Below are 14,919 nucleotides of genomic sequence, written 5' to 3' on the forward strand. Positions count from 1 at the left end.
GTATGTAATCAAAAGGGAAATCAAGTAGGGGAAAATAAATGTTAACAGTTCTAGTGTGCTGGGAATAAAAAGTAATGGGGGGAAATGCAAAAAACGAAAAAAGAAAAAGGGTAAAATGACAAGAAGCTCCAGCATAAAAAGGCAATACAGTTGAGAATGAGGGGCAGTTAAGTCAGGGGGGTACTCTACAGAGTGAAGGTTTTTTTTGTTTTTGTTTTTTAAAAATTCCTGGGTCTTTCGTTGCCATTTTTGTGGGAGCAGCTTCGAGCACCATTCCACCCAGAAAGAGCTCCATACAGCCAGGGGCGTAGCAAGGTGAATTGGTACCCGGGGGCAAAAATTTTTTTGTCACTCCCCACCCAAGGCATGGGAAGGTCAGGTGGTACCCGGTGCGGAAAATTTCTTGTCAACCCCCCCATTGATTCCCCCCCCCCGCAAAAATGGTTTTACGTTATTTCATATTTTCTTACAAAGGAATAATAACAAGTAATAATAATAATAATAATAATAATAATAATAATAATAATAATAATAATAACAACCTTTTATTTATATCCCACCCTCCCCGGCCAAAGTCGGGCTCAGGGTGGCTAACATCAGATACATAACATTGGTATAAAATCAAACAATAATTAAAGTACCTCCTAAAAACATCTCAAAATCAAATTAAAGTCTAATTAGATGGCTTTCCACAGGGTTAGGGTTGGGAACAGTAAGTGTTCTCTGAACTGAAATTCCAGCCTTCATGACATAGGAAAACGGCCAAGTGAACAGCTATTTTGGTGGAGGAGGGTCAAGATATTAACCGATATGCATGAAATTTCAAATATAGCGATATAATTACTAGTATAGTAAGATAAGACCTTCGGAGCAGGCATTTTCAAAAAACAAAAAAAAATCAAAAAAAATCCCCCCCCCAAAAAATTGTTCCATGATAATTTGTCACCCCCTCCATTATGGAACCCGGGGCAGCCCGCCCCCCTTGCTACGCCCCTGCATACAGCTGTAACAGCCCCTAGGAAACTGGATAAACACTGGCATAGAGAAAGTCCATAGTATGGTCTCCTTCCACATATTCCCTGGCTTCTCTTGGTGCTCAGCAGAAGAGCGAAGGAGAGGCATTGCATGTGGATGTGGCAAATGGTATTTCCCTACTAAATATCAGCCCTGACCCATGAGTATTTGCTGTCGAGAGCAGTCTGACCGTGGCTAAAAACCAGTATTTTGAAACAAGCAGCTGAAGCCTAATAGGTTTCAGGAGAGCACAAAACAGAAGAGACCACGATTCAATGACAGTTGCCCTGAAGACATATTTTGATAAACCTTTTCTTAGTACAGTATGTTTTTTTAGGCCATCCTCTATCCAGTTTCTAGTACTTGTTGATGCAAACCCCTTACCCTTGCTTTGACCTTACGTTGGATTTCCAGAACAACACTCAGTATAGTTTCTAATACTATTTAGCCATCTGAAAGCAGACCAAGTAATGGAAAATTCTATTAGGACAGACTTTTCTTTTCTTTTCAAATTAGCATTTTAACCCTTTTGCATATGTATCTGTGTTCACCACCATGCAGACACCTTTGCATATGGTAATCCATCATAACTCAGGATGAAATTGTTTGGACTTGCCATACAGGTTTTCCCATTATATATGTTAGTATCTTTATTGGTTTGAAGCACATAGTTTGGTTAATGGGAATAATGTATTATTCATACATTATTTCCATTAATATATTATTGAAGCACATGGTTTGGTTAATGGGAACCTTTTGAGCTAACTCAGCACTGTAAGTTTCACTTTGGTTTTTGAGAGTCAGACTTGGGTTATCTGTCTACAACATGCTATAATTTTTGCAGCCTTTTACCTGATGGTGATCTTCAACACTTGCCATCAGCTCCAATTTCTCCCTAGGCAATTATGGTGGTCTCAATTCACCCCATGGTATTCACGTTAAGTGAAAAGCTGCATCCACCACTAAAAGCAGGCTGGAAGTTAATGTTTGCATTTTACTTCTTGGTAGGGAATCTAGAGCCAATTTAGGAAGCTTACACTTTCCAAACTGAGCGCCACATGAAGTACAGCTATGCCCTGTGCATAATGTCTCCCTTCCCCCAGCAAGCGCTGATCTATAGGTAATTCTGGTTCTTCAGTTCATTGCTAGAATAGAGCAGAATCTGGATTTTCAAAAAGGTGAAATGATATTTACCGTACCCAAACTTTGAGAATAGCATGGCAAAAGTTTCCATGAAACTACACCCTCTGCCTTTTTCACAGTGGGCGCCCTCATTCTGGAATTTTTCAGACAGGAAATACTGAGGAAATGGTGCTGGGCAGCAGTGCAGATTGTAAAAATTGACGGTGATATGTGGGGCAAACAGTTTGCCCCTGTTCATTCTCCCACCTTACCACCGAGATGCTCCCCAGTTTTGCAGCCAGTCAACATGACAATACATTTAATGCATTTTTTTCACCTCCTTACTCTAACTGCTACATGTCTGAGTACTTTCAAAAGCAAGAGAGGGTAGAAAGTACCCGGTAGTCCTGTGAATGTTTACGCAGGAAAAGTCCCATTCTGTTCCATTGGGCTTACTCCCTAGTCAAGCACTGCAGCTCTGATAAAAGTTTTTGAGTGTCAATTTGTGATTCTTACACATATTTATCAATATATAAGCAGTGTGAAATGCTGTTATGTAAATAAATAGTAAATAAATTGGGTTCCCCCTCCTCCTTTATTAAATAACAGCAGTTTTGACAAATGTGACAATATGTGTTCTTCACCAGTGCATACTATTGCTTGTAATCAGTGCTCCCCCCCCTAAAACAATGTTTAGTGGTACTCTCATTTTCCTATTCATATTGAAATACTGCCTGTCAATGAGACCAAACTTAGATTCACAAAATGTTTAGGGGTATGCGTCCCCCCAGAAAAGGCACCGCTTGTAATAAAATAGGAATGGGTTCCTTAGTAATTGTAATGCATTCTTCCTGGTTTCTCCTTAACTGTTCTCTAGGAAATTAATCCCAGGAACACTGCAATTTCTTTTATCTCTTTCTTCCTTCAAAATCAACAGCATGTCAGCTTCATCTGTGCTTGGATTCAGATGTCATGTCATGTTATTTTCCATTTTTACTTTGTTAACCCATTGTTCATCAGTTCATCTCTCTATATGTATATATATATGTATATGTACGGTATACACACTCACTCACATTTGTCCCAGGCTGGCTGATGCATCTGCTGGCAATGAAAGCTGACGAGTGACCCATAATCCAGATCAGTGTTCCTCAGCTTAGTGCCCTCCAGATGTTATTGGACTACATTTCCCATCAGCTCCCATCAAGCATGGCCAGTGGTCAGCAGTGATGAAAATTGTACCCTAAAAAATCTGGAGGCCACCAGGTTGTGGAAGGCTGAACCTCAAAGGCCACATTTAAAACATACATTTAAAGTACAGTGGTACCTTGGTTTATGAACTTAATCCGCTCCAAAAGTCTGTTCTTAAACCGAGGTGCGCTTTCTCTAATGAGGCCTCCCGCCGCTGGTGCCCTTCCACTGTTCAGCCTCCATTCTTAGACCGAGGTAAAGTTTGCAAACTGGGACACTATTTCTGGTTTTGTGGAGTTCGTAAACAAAAGTTTGTAAACATGGCTGTTCTTAAACCCAAGGGAATTCTGGGTATGATAGTTTGTTAATCGTGCTGAGAGTTGTTGGGAGACCCCTATTCCCTTCCCAGAGCTACAGTTTCCAGAGTGGTTCAGTCAATCCTCCTTCCCAGGGAGCTCTGGGAATTGTAATTCTGGGAGGTGAATAGGGGTCTCCTAACAACTCTCAGTACCCTTAACAAAAACTACTGCTCACAGAATTCTTTTGAGGGAAGCCATGAGCATTTAAAGTGGTATTGTAGTGCTTTAAATGTATGGGGTGAATGTGGTCTAAGACGCCACATTAATTTTTCGTTTGCCTCTGACTTATCGATTGACTTCACGTACAGCTATAAGGGTATGAGTCTGTTGGTGTATTCACAGTGATTTCTGCAGTCCTCGCTGCATGAGGAAGCTGTCATTGCAGCTGTTGGTTATCTGAACTGTGGAATATATTTGTGCGATGAAGGCAGGCTCATTTGGCACTATGCGTATGTCAGAAATCGTTGCCTCTATTTGTGGGTATCTATTACCACCACTTTTTTCTGCAGGGAAAATTAATCTCATTTGACTAGTGATTGACAGTTAACATTTTGTGCAGTTCTAGTGATAGGCCTTAATGTCATTTAAGCATATCACACTGAAGTGTAATACCATCCACAATGGAGAGCCAATAAGAGAGAGAGAGAGAAAGGATGACACAGGAGACCCAGCCTGTATGTTGCGCAATGGTGAGAGGAAAAGCAGTTTAAAGGCAAAGGACAGCATGAACTGCTTGCACTACCTACCGTGTTTCTCCTAAAATAAGACATAGCAGGATTTCTATGCATTTGCGAAATATAAGCCGTTCCCCGAAAATAAGCCATACCCCGAAAATAAGCCATAGTGACGCGGCACCTCCCATTAAAACAGCCTGGAGAGGCATGGCTATGCAGTGTACCAATGTGACACGGTTAAAATAAGACATCCCCTGAAAATAAGCCATACTGTGTTTTGTTGAGGGGAAAAAATATATAAGACGGTGTCTTATTTTAGGAGAAACACGTAATAACTAACAACCCAGGGTAGGGCTAGAAGCAATCTCCATTGGATATTGGCCTCTGTGCCCTATCACAATACCCTTTCTCTGTGTTGTCAAGGGGCGGCTTTTCCAGGTCTTGCATTTGGTGGCACTTCCTCCCCGACCCACAAGCCCATTAAGCATCCTCTAGTTTGGGAAGCGGTATTGGAGGCCTGTTCCCCTCTGCACTGTCATTTTTGCCAAGTGCCCAGGAGTCAATAATTGGGTTAAGAAAAGGACAACAGCCTTCGTCTAATCAGCTGGTCCACGTGCAGATAAAGAAAGAACACTTTGGTTAAGAGGAAAGCAAAAAAAGGACTTAGGCTGCTGCATTTGGCAGCCAAGAGATTTAGTACAATTCCTTTCCATCATCTGGCAGCTACCCAGTTTCCTGAGGAAAGGAAAGTAGAAATGTCCTCCATAGTGGCTGGTGGATAAGCAAAAACTAATGAATTAATTAATTAATTAAATGTTGGCTCTTTCCCGAATTCGGCTTCCTTTCAGACTGCATTCAGGAAGTGACATGGCCTCCGATCTCATCTGCCCTTGTGATTCCACCCAGCTGCAGACAGTTGTTGACCAGGGACCTTTTTCCTCCCATGCTGAAGATGAAATGTGCCTCTTCTAGAAAGTGGAGAAGTTTTGCCTACCCATCCGCTTCTAGAAGGGATGGGACCTAATGTCTCTGAAAATTGGCAGTAGGTCAACTATGAGGGATGAAACTGCTTATAAGTATTTTATGCCATGGATGTAAAAATTAACTGGATTTCAAATGAGAATATTAATCAGCTCTGGCCCATATAAAAGGCTAATAGAATTGTAAACCATTTGTTGACATCAATTAGGCGGTGTACTAAGATGACTTTTCTTAATTGGAAATGAATTGCCGCAGATATATAGTTAAAGGCACGTTACTACACATACACACACTTTTAATTATCAGCTTGTCAATTATAATTTTAGAAATAACTACATTCTGAGTTGCTCACTACTGTCATTTAATATGGCTCTTAATACAATCTTTCCTATTGGATCCAGCATAAATAATCTAAAGTATTAACAAGTTAGTTATCTTCTTATGACAAACAGATTAAAGAACCCTCTCCTCTAATTCTTGGCCAGCTAAATTTCTAGAACAAGGTGCAGAAATGTCTGTTTCATGAAGTAGAAATCGCTTCCCAGAAGATATGAGTATAAGAAGGCACATTTTATTGTGCAGCGCATATAATGCAGTCATAAAAATTAATAAATGCATACATTTTCTGAGTACCTTAATGCTCTTTTACAGCTTTTGCCAGCAAGAGACACTACCAATTACCTTCCAGTCCTGTGTGATCACTAAGGAATGCCAGGTGTCAGAGTGGTCTGAATGGAGTCCATGTTCCAAAACATGCTTTGATTTGACATCTCCTAAAGGTAATCGTACAAGAACACGGACCATTAAGCAGTTTCCTATTGGCAGTGAAAACGAGTGTCCAGAGCTAGAAGAAACGGAACAGTGCACGTCTCAAGGAGATGGGGTGGCTCCATGTATCACGTAAGTATTGACATGTCCCTAGACCTTCAGCAATGGGTATGCCTGGGACTCATGTTATTCTTGCAGCCTGGGAGCTGCAGTACTGCAGGGGCCCCTCTATTTTGCGTTAGTGGGGTGATGTGTGAAGCCCAGGGTTACATTTCAGATAAATAAATAGTAATGGAAGGAGCCCGTTCTTTCTGTAGGGTTACCATTGGCATGGGTCAGAGCTCCAGCGTGAGCTCCAGTCACATAGCCCTTGCCTTTTCCCATTACCCATTGGTGCAGGAAGGAACAATACTACTGAAGCTTATATGCCACCAGACTAACATTTATCAGGTTTGCTTCAACTAATATGGAAATAGTTTCTGGTTTTCTACTGGGGTGTGCCTAAGTGTCCAGTACAGATTAGAAGGCCCCATACCTTAGTTAGTCAGGCAAGCCCATTCTTTTAGGGTGAAAGGAAGCAAATATTCAGAGTTATCCAAAATAGAGCTACCACATTCACATGTGCGGTATTTATAAGAATTTACAAGGATCCCAACATTTTATAAGGAATGGGTAAAATGACTTCAGCTATTTATTTATTTTTAACCCTGGGAAGGAGATTCTGGTTTTTCAAGGAATTGCTTTTGCCAGCAGTTGTGGTGATAGCAGCACTTGGAGAAGTGCTTTTTTTTTTTTTGGCCACCTCCAAATGCATCTTGAATTATGTACAATAAAACTATTTTGGGTCCTGGTAAAAAGGCAAAAAAGAGGTTCCTTTGGGCCTGCCACCTTAAAAGCATTCTTTGTCATTCTTGGAAATGAATAGTTTTGCAATATTGTGATCAGGCTTCTTGTGGGCTCTAGTTCTTTCTTTCAATATTTTTGAATAGTCCTTGCAAGAGTTCGCTTTCGAATGTAATTCTGGTTCATAATGTGTTTACTGTAGTGAGGCAGGAAGAGTTTTGAAAGCTGCAGTTAAATTAAAACTTAAGCGCAAACACCATGAGGTTATTGTTATGGAGGTACCGCATTTTCCAGCGTTTTGAGAAGATTTTCCTGGATTAAAAAGTAGTCTTATACGCCAGAATATACAGTATCTTAAAAGTATACTACCCTGTGTAATGGATGAAGCCCGTGAACCAAAAGTACTCAACATCATGTTTCCAATGGTGTGTAACACAGAAGTTCACAAGTGGAACATCACTGCAGTTCAGCCAATGGCAAGAGAGGGCTTACAACAGCCATGTTTTTATACGCGCGCGCACACACACACACACGCCCATAATTTAGAAAGAAATTCCAGTTTATATATGGGAGAGGGGTATTAGTTGCCTTACCTTCAATGTATTGCCAACTGGTTTCCACCTTAGCAAGCTGGCACCAAGTTTCATTTTGGGAGTAAATCAATGTAATTGCTGGACAAGAGCAGTATTTTCCACAGAATATTTTTTTGCAACAAATTCTCAGTCTCTGAAGTATTCTACACACAGAGGGATAAAAGACCCGTTCTGTGTGCAAGGCTCATAAATATTCCTTGAGCATCCTGATGTCTTCAGCAACTGGTCAGTAGGGGAAAGATCTGAAAGTAGCAGTAAATAAATTAGTCCTGCTTAGAGCCCAGAAGACGTGGCAGTAAGCAGTTTAGATTCAAACGATTTCTTTAATGTGCAGCTTCTAATTGAGATTAATATTAGCACATGAACATAGGGAACTGTCTGGGTTCCCTCCCCTCCTCCCATGTTTAATCTTCTCTTTCATTTTCCGGGAAGGAGTCGTGGAATGTATGCCTACTCAGAAGTAAGCCCCTTCAAACTCCCTGGTTAGTGTGTATAGTACAGGATTGGCACCTTAGCAAAGCTATTTTTGATGTTGTGTTATTTTGCTTTCCTGCCTTTGATTGTGGGGCATTGTCATTCTTCTCGGAAGAAAAGAAATATCATTCTCCATCTCCTGTGGCCTGTAGAAATGGTTCCCTTGATATCTGCTTAAAGCGCTCGTTGAGTGGAGCGTCTTGTGACATTTCTTTCGCTTCATAAGGCTGATTGAGATTTTTAACTCTGTATCAGATCTTTTTTTCTCTGTGCACTGGGCTGATTGGAAAGCTCACAGCTTCTGATCATTCATCATTGCTCAGCAGGGAGGCCTGAGCATTCCAGAGAAACCGCCATCATCTTGACAATGAAGGAATGAATATATATATGAAGCAGAAGAGCATAGGGAGCAAAAGCTATAGTTGTGCACAATAAACTTTTCTGTTTCTTATCAAAGGGAAACTGAAAGTTTCTAATTCCCTTCCCTGCATGCAACATTTTCAATGTATACGTGTTTATCTTGGATTTCTCTGTGTTTTCATTGCATTGTTTTAGCTTCAGATTGTTGCGGCAGCTTACCCAGCCACTCCGTTCTGCCTCCATTCAGGCATCAATCTGCCTGTTGGTTGTAATACACAAATAAATCTATGTATTATTTCAATAATTATCTGTCATTTAGTGTAAATAAAGCTTCTCTCTAACCTGGAAGAAACTGCTGGGTTGCATCCAGACTAATAGTGCTGTAGCCTTAATGCCCCTTGACCTCTAGGTAAGCGGTATAGGATTGTAGCCTTACTTAGTTGCACATCATTCCCATTGGAACCAGTGGGACCTAAGCCATGGCTAGCTTGTATTGCTGATTTTAAAGGGACCTAAATTCAACTAATGTAGTCTGTATCCGAACCATTTTAGCTAATTAAAAAAAATAAACCTTTGGATTACTTCCCTGCTGATAACGAAAGCCAAAATGTTAAGACACTTTGCTTCTGACGTTAACTCTGATTGCTTTATCGTGTGTTTCACTTGCTAGTTTTATCAATTGGCAATTTATTTGATTCAGGTATGGATGGAGAACCACAGAATGGACAGAATGTCGCATTGACCCTTTACTAAGCCAACAGGATAAACGCCGAGGAAATCAAACAGCCCTGTGTGGAGGTGGGATTCAGGTTCGGGAAGTATATTGTGTGCAAGCTAATGAAAATCTCCTCTCCTATTTAAATACCCTTAAGGAAAAAGAAGGTATGTTTGAAACAGTAACAAATGAATTAGCATAAATGTTAAGCCTTCCAACGTTACCGTTTTCAGTTCTCTTAAAATCATGTTTCAATTATAAGGTATAAATGTTTTCTGAGTTATGGCATTCGTGGAAACGTAGAGCATAATGACTATAAGACTGGGCCACAAATCAGGGAGTCTTTCATGCACTAGGTGGCCTTAGGCAACCCATTCCCAGCCTTATGTCCCCTCACCTGCAAATACCCACCTGCTTCAGGTATCCAGTGAGCAAAGATGCATATCTTGTAACTCAGTGCTTCATGCACATGTTACCCGAGACCCTTGAACCAGAGAACTGGGGCTGGCATAGGACACATACAACGTATGTGCTCTATCACTGAATTCTACCCACTCTACTTATTTGATTGCCTTCAAGTTCCTTCACCGTGCATAAAGGATCTTGCCAGCAAAAACAGTTGATTCTGTCATGCAATGCAGCTCCAGGTTGGTGACCCAGACACAGTTTGGGGTCAGTGGTATCTGATGTTTACCGCAGCCATATGCATTGGGGGACCAGGACAATGCTAGCTTTGTGAGAGCAGCCAAGTGATAATTGTCATCAGGAAGAAAACTATTTCTATTTCAAAATCTATGTGTAGTTCTTCAGTAGCTCATTTCTCATTTAAATGAAAAGTTTATCTTTACATTCCCTTCTTATATTACCTGAAAAATCTCTCGAGTCTCACTACCCCTGTTCTCATTTATAGTGGGCAGTGTTCCATTTAACAGTGTGTTGCTATGATCTCCCACTTTTTTGCATTCCTCCCATAACTTAAGGCTGCCCGTGCCAATCTTGTCCTCTCCAGATGTTTTATTTATCAAACGAATGAATTTATATGCTGCCCCTTCATCAGAAACAAAGCAAAAGCTTTCTAAAACAGCGAAAACATTCTAAAAGCAATTACAATTAAAATTATCCAAAAGCAGTTACGGGTCAGGACTTTCTAAAAGCAGTTAAAAACATTCTCCCCTCCAGTGATCTTAAGGTTGCCAGGAACAGTGTTCTTCAGCCAAATGCTTGGTAAATAGGAATGTTTTCATATTCCTCCTGAAAATGAATCATGTTAGAGACAGGCACACCACACTAGGGGAGGGCATTCTACAACTGGAGTACCACCACTGAAAAGGCCCTGCCACAGGTGAGCACTAACTGGGTGGCCCCCTGTGGCAGCACCACCACAGCCTCACCTCCAAGATTTCATGTGCTAGTACTAACACCTTGAATTGGGCTTAGTAGCTCACTGGCAGCCACTACAGAGCTTTCAGGACTGGTGTCACATGGTCCCATCGGGGCTGCCCACTTACCAACCTAACAGCTGCATTCTGGACTATCTTCAAGGTAGCTCCACATACCCTCTGGACTATCTTCAAGGTAGCTCCACATAGAGTTTTGGATCAGAGCCCTAGCCCACATTGATGTGCTGGTTGGGAGTGATGAGAGTCCTTGTCCAAAACATCTGGAGTACATCAGGTTGATGAAGGCAGCCTTAAGGTTACAGTATATTTATGAAATCTAAGAAATGTTCCATGGGCATGGAGATTGCAAAAGAAAAAGGCTCCGTGGACCACCCTGTCATGGAATCAGCATTCTATAGGTTAATCTCTCTCTAACAACTTGTAAAAACAAAGAGACTTTCCCTTCTACCGGCATTGAAATGGGAATATTACAAAGTTCACAAAACTCTTGATAACTTGCACTTGCGGAATTGCACAGGATAACTTAACCAGTGGATTGCATCTTTTAAGTAAGTGACATGGTCTAAATAAGTGAAGCAATTGTATGGTAGAATATAACAATATAGTTCCCACCCCTTCTTTAATGGTATAAAACAATTCATAAAACCCAAATAAACTTGAATAAAATGCATCCTAGCCCACAGTTTCGAACGACCTGAAACACCGACAATATATTCTTGCATTAGGATGTACACATTGACTTTTAAAGAAATACAGCCACAGAGGTGTCCTTAGCTTGTTTCAAATAAGAACGATGTTTTAGAGACCCAGAGCATGGTCTGTGCACACGGAGGTGTTACTTGAGAAGGCTAGGTAGCCAAGTGCCGATTTTGATCCAGATACTTGGATCAAACCATTCTTGCTCTGCATGTGGCACATATTTCGACCCAATAATAATGATGGAAGTGCATAATTTTTATAATGCAGACCACCTGAGAGGACAGGTCAATCGACCAGTCAATGAGGAAGAATCAAAATGTTTGTACCAATTAGATGGTGACAGTAAGTCTTGCATAAAGAAAGACATTAATAAGGCCAGCAACAAATTTCCAAAGGGGATCAGGATTTCAGTAGTCCATAACATCTTTTCTTAGTATAGGCTGACATCAAAGCTATTCTTGTTAGAATATGTTAGGAGAACTGGAGACCATTGAACTGCTCTGTCTCAGTAACCTTCCCTAGAGGTTCAGCTAGTAAAGAGAGAAAGTTGAACTTACGTTTATAAAGCTGTAGGAGGCAGGAGGGGTAAACTGTATTGAGATTCCTATGTATTATTCAAAGGTGATGTGACCGTCCCACACCTGCTCTCTGTCTCTCTCTCTCTCACACACACACACACAGGCAGGCAGGCCTGCATATACACGTAGGAACACACACACACACACACACACACACACACACACACACACCACCTACCTCCCACTTCTCTGCCAGTCTGTGCCGATCAGCACGGGTTGAACTAGGGAATGGCAAACAAACAAAGGAAACTCAACCACTATAGCTGCTAGATGCTCCATACTTGTAGTGTAAGCTGTGTAATTCTAAGCAGCTCGTTCTGGTCTTAGGCTGTATTAAAAAAACCCTGTTCTCTTGTATTCATGGCGGTCTTTGTCCCTGCTATTTCAGAAAGTCAGTCACAGAGCACATCGAGGGCTAGTGCTGCACCACTTCTATCAATCACTTTTGAAATAACAGGTAGGTAATTGAGGCCTTCAGTCTGGCGTTTCAGTGAAACACGTCTAAGGACTCGCTCTCCAGTTTGAGAAAAGTATGTTGGCTGTATAGAGGACACACCGCTCTATTAAAAACAAACAAACCAGTTTCTCTGTTTCTGAAGCTGTGGGCTTTCACATTAAAACGTTGAATATATTAAAAAGAATGATAAAAGAGCATAACTGATTACACTTCGGCATGCATGGAACAATACGGATAAACTAGAAATTTATTTCTCATATTCCTTTTAATACGTTTAGCGACTCCTGGTGAACTTTACTTCCTGTGCCATACAAAACATTGTGACTTACACTTTCTATTGCTTATAAACCTTAATCCAGAAAGTAAGGGGTTGCTTGACCTGCATGTGCAAAGCTGGGGTGCCTTCCAGACGTTGTTGGACTTTTAGTTCCCATCAACCCCAGCCAGATTGGCCAATATAGTCAGTAATAGTGGGATTTGTAACCCAACCACCTCTGTAGGGCACTACACTGACTACTCCTGGTTTGGAGAGCCTTTGGTTGTTATCACAAGGACCTTCTTGGCAGTGGCCACACAGTGAAATTTGATCCCTTTGGATGCTAGGCAGGCCTCTTCTCGGTTGGCCACAAAGACCATCTTTTTCCCCTAAAGGCCATTGATGTTTTATATGCCAGGAGTATAGAATGGAGGTGATGTTGAAGTCTACTGCAGTTCCTTTTTCATGGCTGTGTTGTTAATTTCTGTGCTGGGACTAGGTTTTAGTGTCCTAAATGAATATTTTAAATGGTTTTATTTGGCTGTGTATTTATGTTGTGAGCCACTTCGTGGAGCAATAAATTATGCAATTTCATTGCAGCCTCGGTTACTAGAGTAAAGGATTTCCTAGAGTGAAGTAGCTTTGTTGGTAGATTTAAAAAAAAACCTTCCTCCATATATGCGATCCTCTTCTGTAAATCTGATACAGTGGTACCTCGACTTACGAATTACTTGACATACGAATTTTTCGACTTCCGAATGAAAAAAGTGCCCGCACGCCTACGAATTTTTTGACATTCGAAGGACATCCGTTGGCGGTTTTAGATGGGGTTTACTCAACTTACGAATTTTAGATGCGGTTTACTCGACTTACAATTTTTTTGAATTTTTCGTTTCCAATGCATTCCTATGGGAAAATTGCTTTTTTCGACTTATGAATTTTTCGACTTACGAATGTGTATTCGGAACGGATTAAATTCGTAAGTCGAGGTACCACTGTACAGTGAAATTGTGTAAGATGTTCCTCAATGGTTTGGGTTGGAGATATCGCTATAGCACTATTCACAAGACTGGGCTAGAAACAGCATGGACCAGCTTGCTTTCTTCTCTTTTTTTAAAGCTAAAAATGGAGCCTTGGTGTTCAGAGGCAGTATACTTGTGATTGAGTTATCTCACAGCTTATGTGCTGTTTATGATCCCCCAGAGGTTATGGCTGGCTATTATTGGAGAATCCAGCTAGTGAATTCTTATTTCTTAAGTGTCTTTAACTAGTTTGTGTGATGTGCTCCCTGCTATCTCAAGAGTCATAGAAAGTTTCCTAAGGAGATACACTTTGCTTCTATTTCCTGTGCCATTGCATGCATGTACCCGGGGAAGGGATCCTCACAGGCCACTGGTTTAATAATTCTGTCCGGCTGTAGCATACAGAAAGCACACTGCTGTCATTTCCCCCTCTTGCAGGAAAGAGGAGTTAGAGAAACTACACAGCATATATATATATACCTGTTCAAACTTCCTTTTCTTTAACAGTGTGGACTTCACACATGCATCGCTTAGGTGGTCTGAAATAGCCTTTTGAAAGTGGTGTCATTGCTTATGGGGTGCAGCTGTGTTTTCATTGCATGGAATGGAAGAACAGAATGCTTGGAAATTATGCATTATTTTCAGAGATTTCCAAACGTCATGTCTTGGATATGATATGAACTAGCTCTAGTATAGCTTCTAGTACAGCTTCCTGGGCTCTAACCCCCCCCCTCCAATTTCAAAAACTAGAAGGCACCAGCTTGAGGAAGACCGAATTAAAGAGATGAGAAAGCACTCTCTGATGGGTGGCAGTGTTGACTTGTAGCAAAGCTTCATTCATGTGTGAAATAAAAACAAAGAACCCCATTGTGTTGTATTTTTCTTCCCTATAGCATCTAAGCCAGTGGACTACAAACTGTGCACAGGGCCGACACCTAGCACAACGCAATTGTGCCATATTCCGTGCCCCATAGAGTGTGAGGTATCAGCCTGGTCAGCTTGGGGGCCATGTACCTTTGAAAGCTGCGATGACCAACAAGCCAAAAAGGGTATGTGCATTTTTAAAATAAATGGATATTAGTTGCTTTTATTGCATCCTGAGCTAAGTTAGAATAACATTTGAGCTCTAGATTGATTTTGACATAAGCCTTGTATACAGATGGAATTAAGGCCAGTGCCACCAAAATTTGATCAGAAAGAGACTGCCATGTTTGCTGCCAATATTAAATAGGAATTCAAACAGGCATTACAGCCTTAGTTTCAGGACCTTAAGGCAGTACTGTCTATCTGAATTCTTCTTTTATTGTAGCCATTGTTGATAATAAGGACTTCACTGAAGGGGTATGTGTTGAAGGTCTCCCAACAAAAGGAATGTATTTGTCAGAGATTTAACTCTTTATTGTCAAAGGTAAC

At 41.0% G+C, this 14,919-nt stretch overlaps 1 protein-coding gene across 5 annotated transcripts in view; it reads left to right on the plus strand.

Moving 5' to 3' along the window:
- The window catches only part of THSD7A (thrombospondin type 1 domain containing 7A), a 226,894-nt gene that overhangs the window by 100,357 nt on the left and 111,618 nt on the right, over positions 1-14,919 (plus strand). For 4 of the 5 annotated variants that reach the window (XM_033166291.1, XM_033166292.1, XM_033166288.1 and 1 more), the window contains exons 3-6: positions 5,993-6,241; positions 9,080-9,261; positions 12,160-12,228; positions 14,400-14,555. In XM_033166291.1, coding sequence (XP_033022182.1) covers positions 5,993-6,241; positions 9,080-9,261; positions 12,160-12,228; positions 14,400-14,555 — 656 coding nt within the window. The remainder of the gene's footprint in view (positions 1-5,992; positions 6,242-9,079; positions 9,262-12,159; positions 12,229-14,399; positions 14,556-14,919) is intronic. The other variant, XM_033166290.1, reaches the window with a different exon arrangement.

This window comes from Lacerta agilis, chromosome 12 (genome assembly GCF_009819535.1).
Source record: "Lacerta agilis isolate rLacAgi1 chromosome 12, rLacAgi1.pri, whole genome shotgun sequence".
Lineage (NCBI taxonomy): Eukaryota > Metazoa > Chordata > Lepidosauria > Squamata > Lacertidae > Lacerta > Lacerta agilis.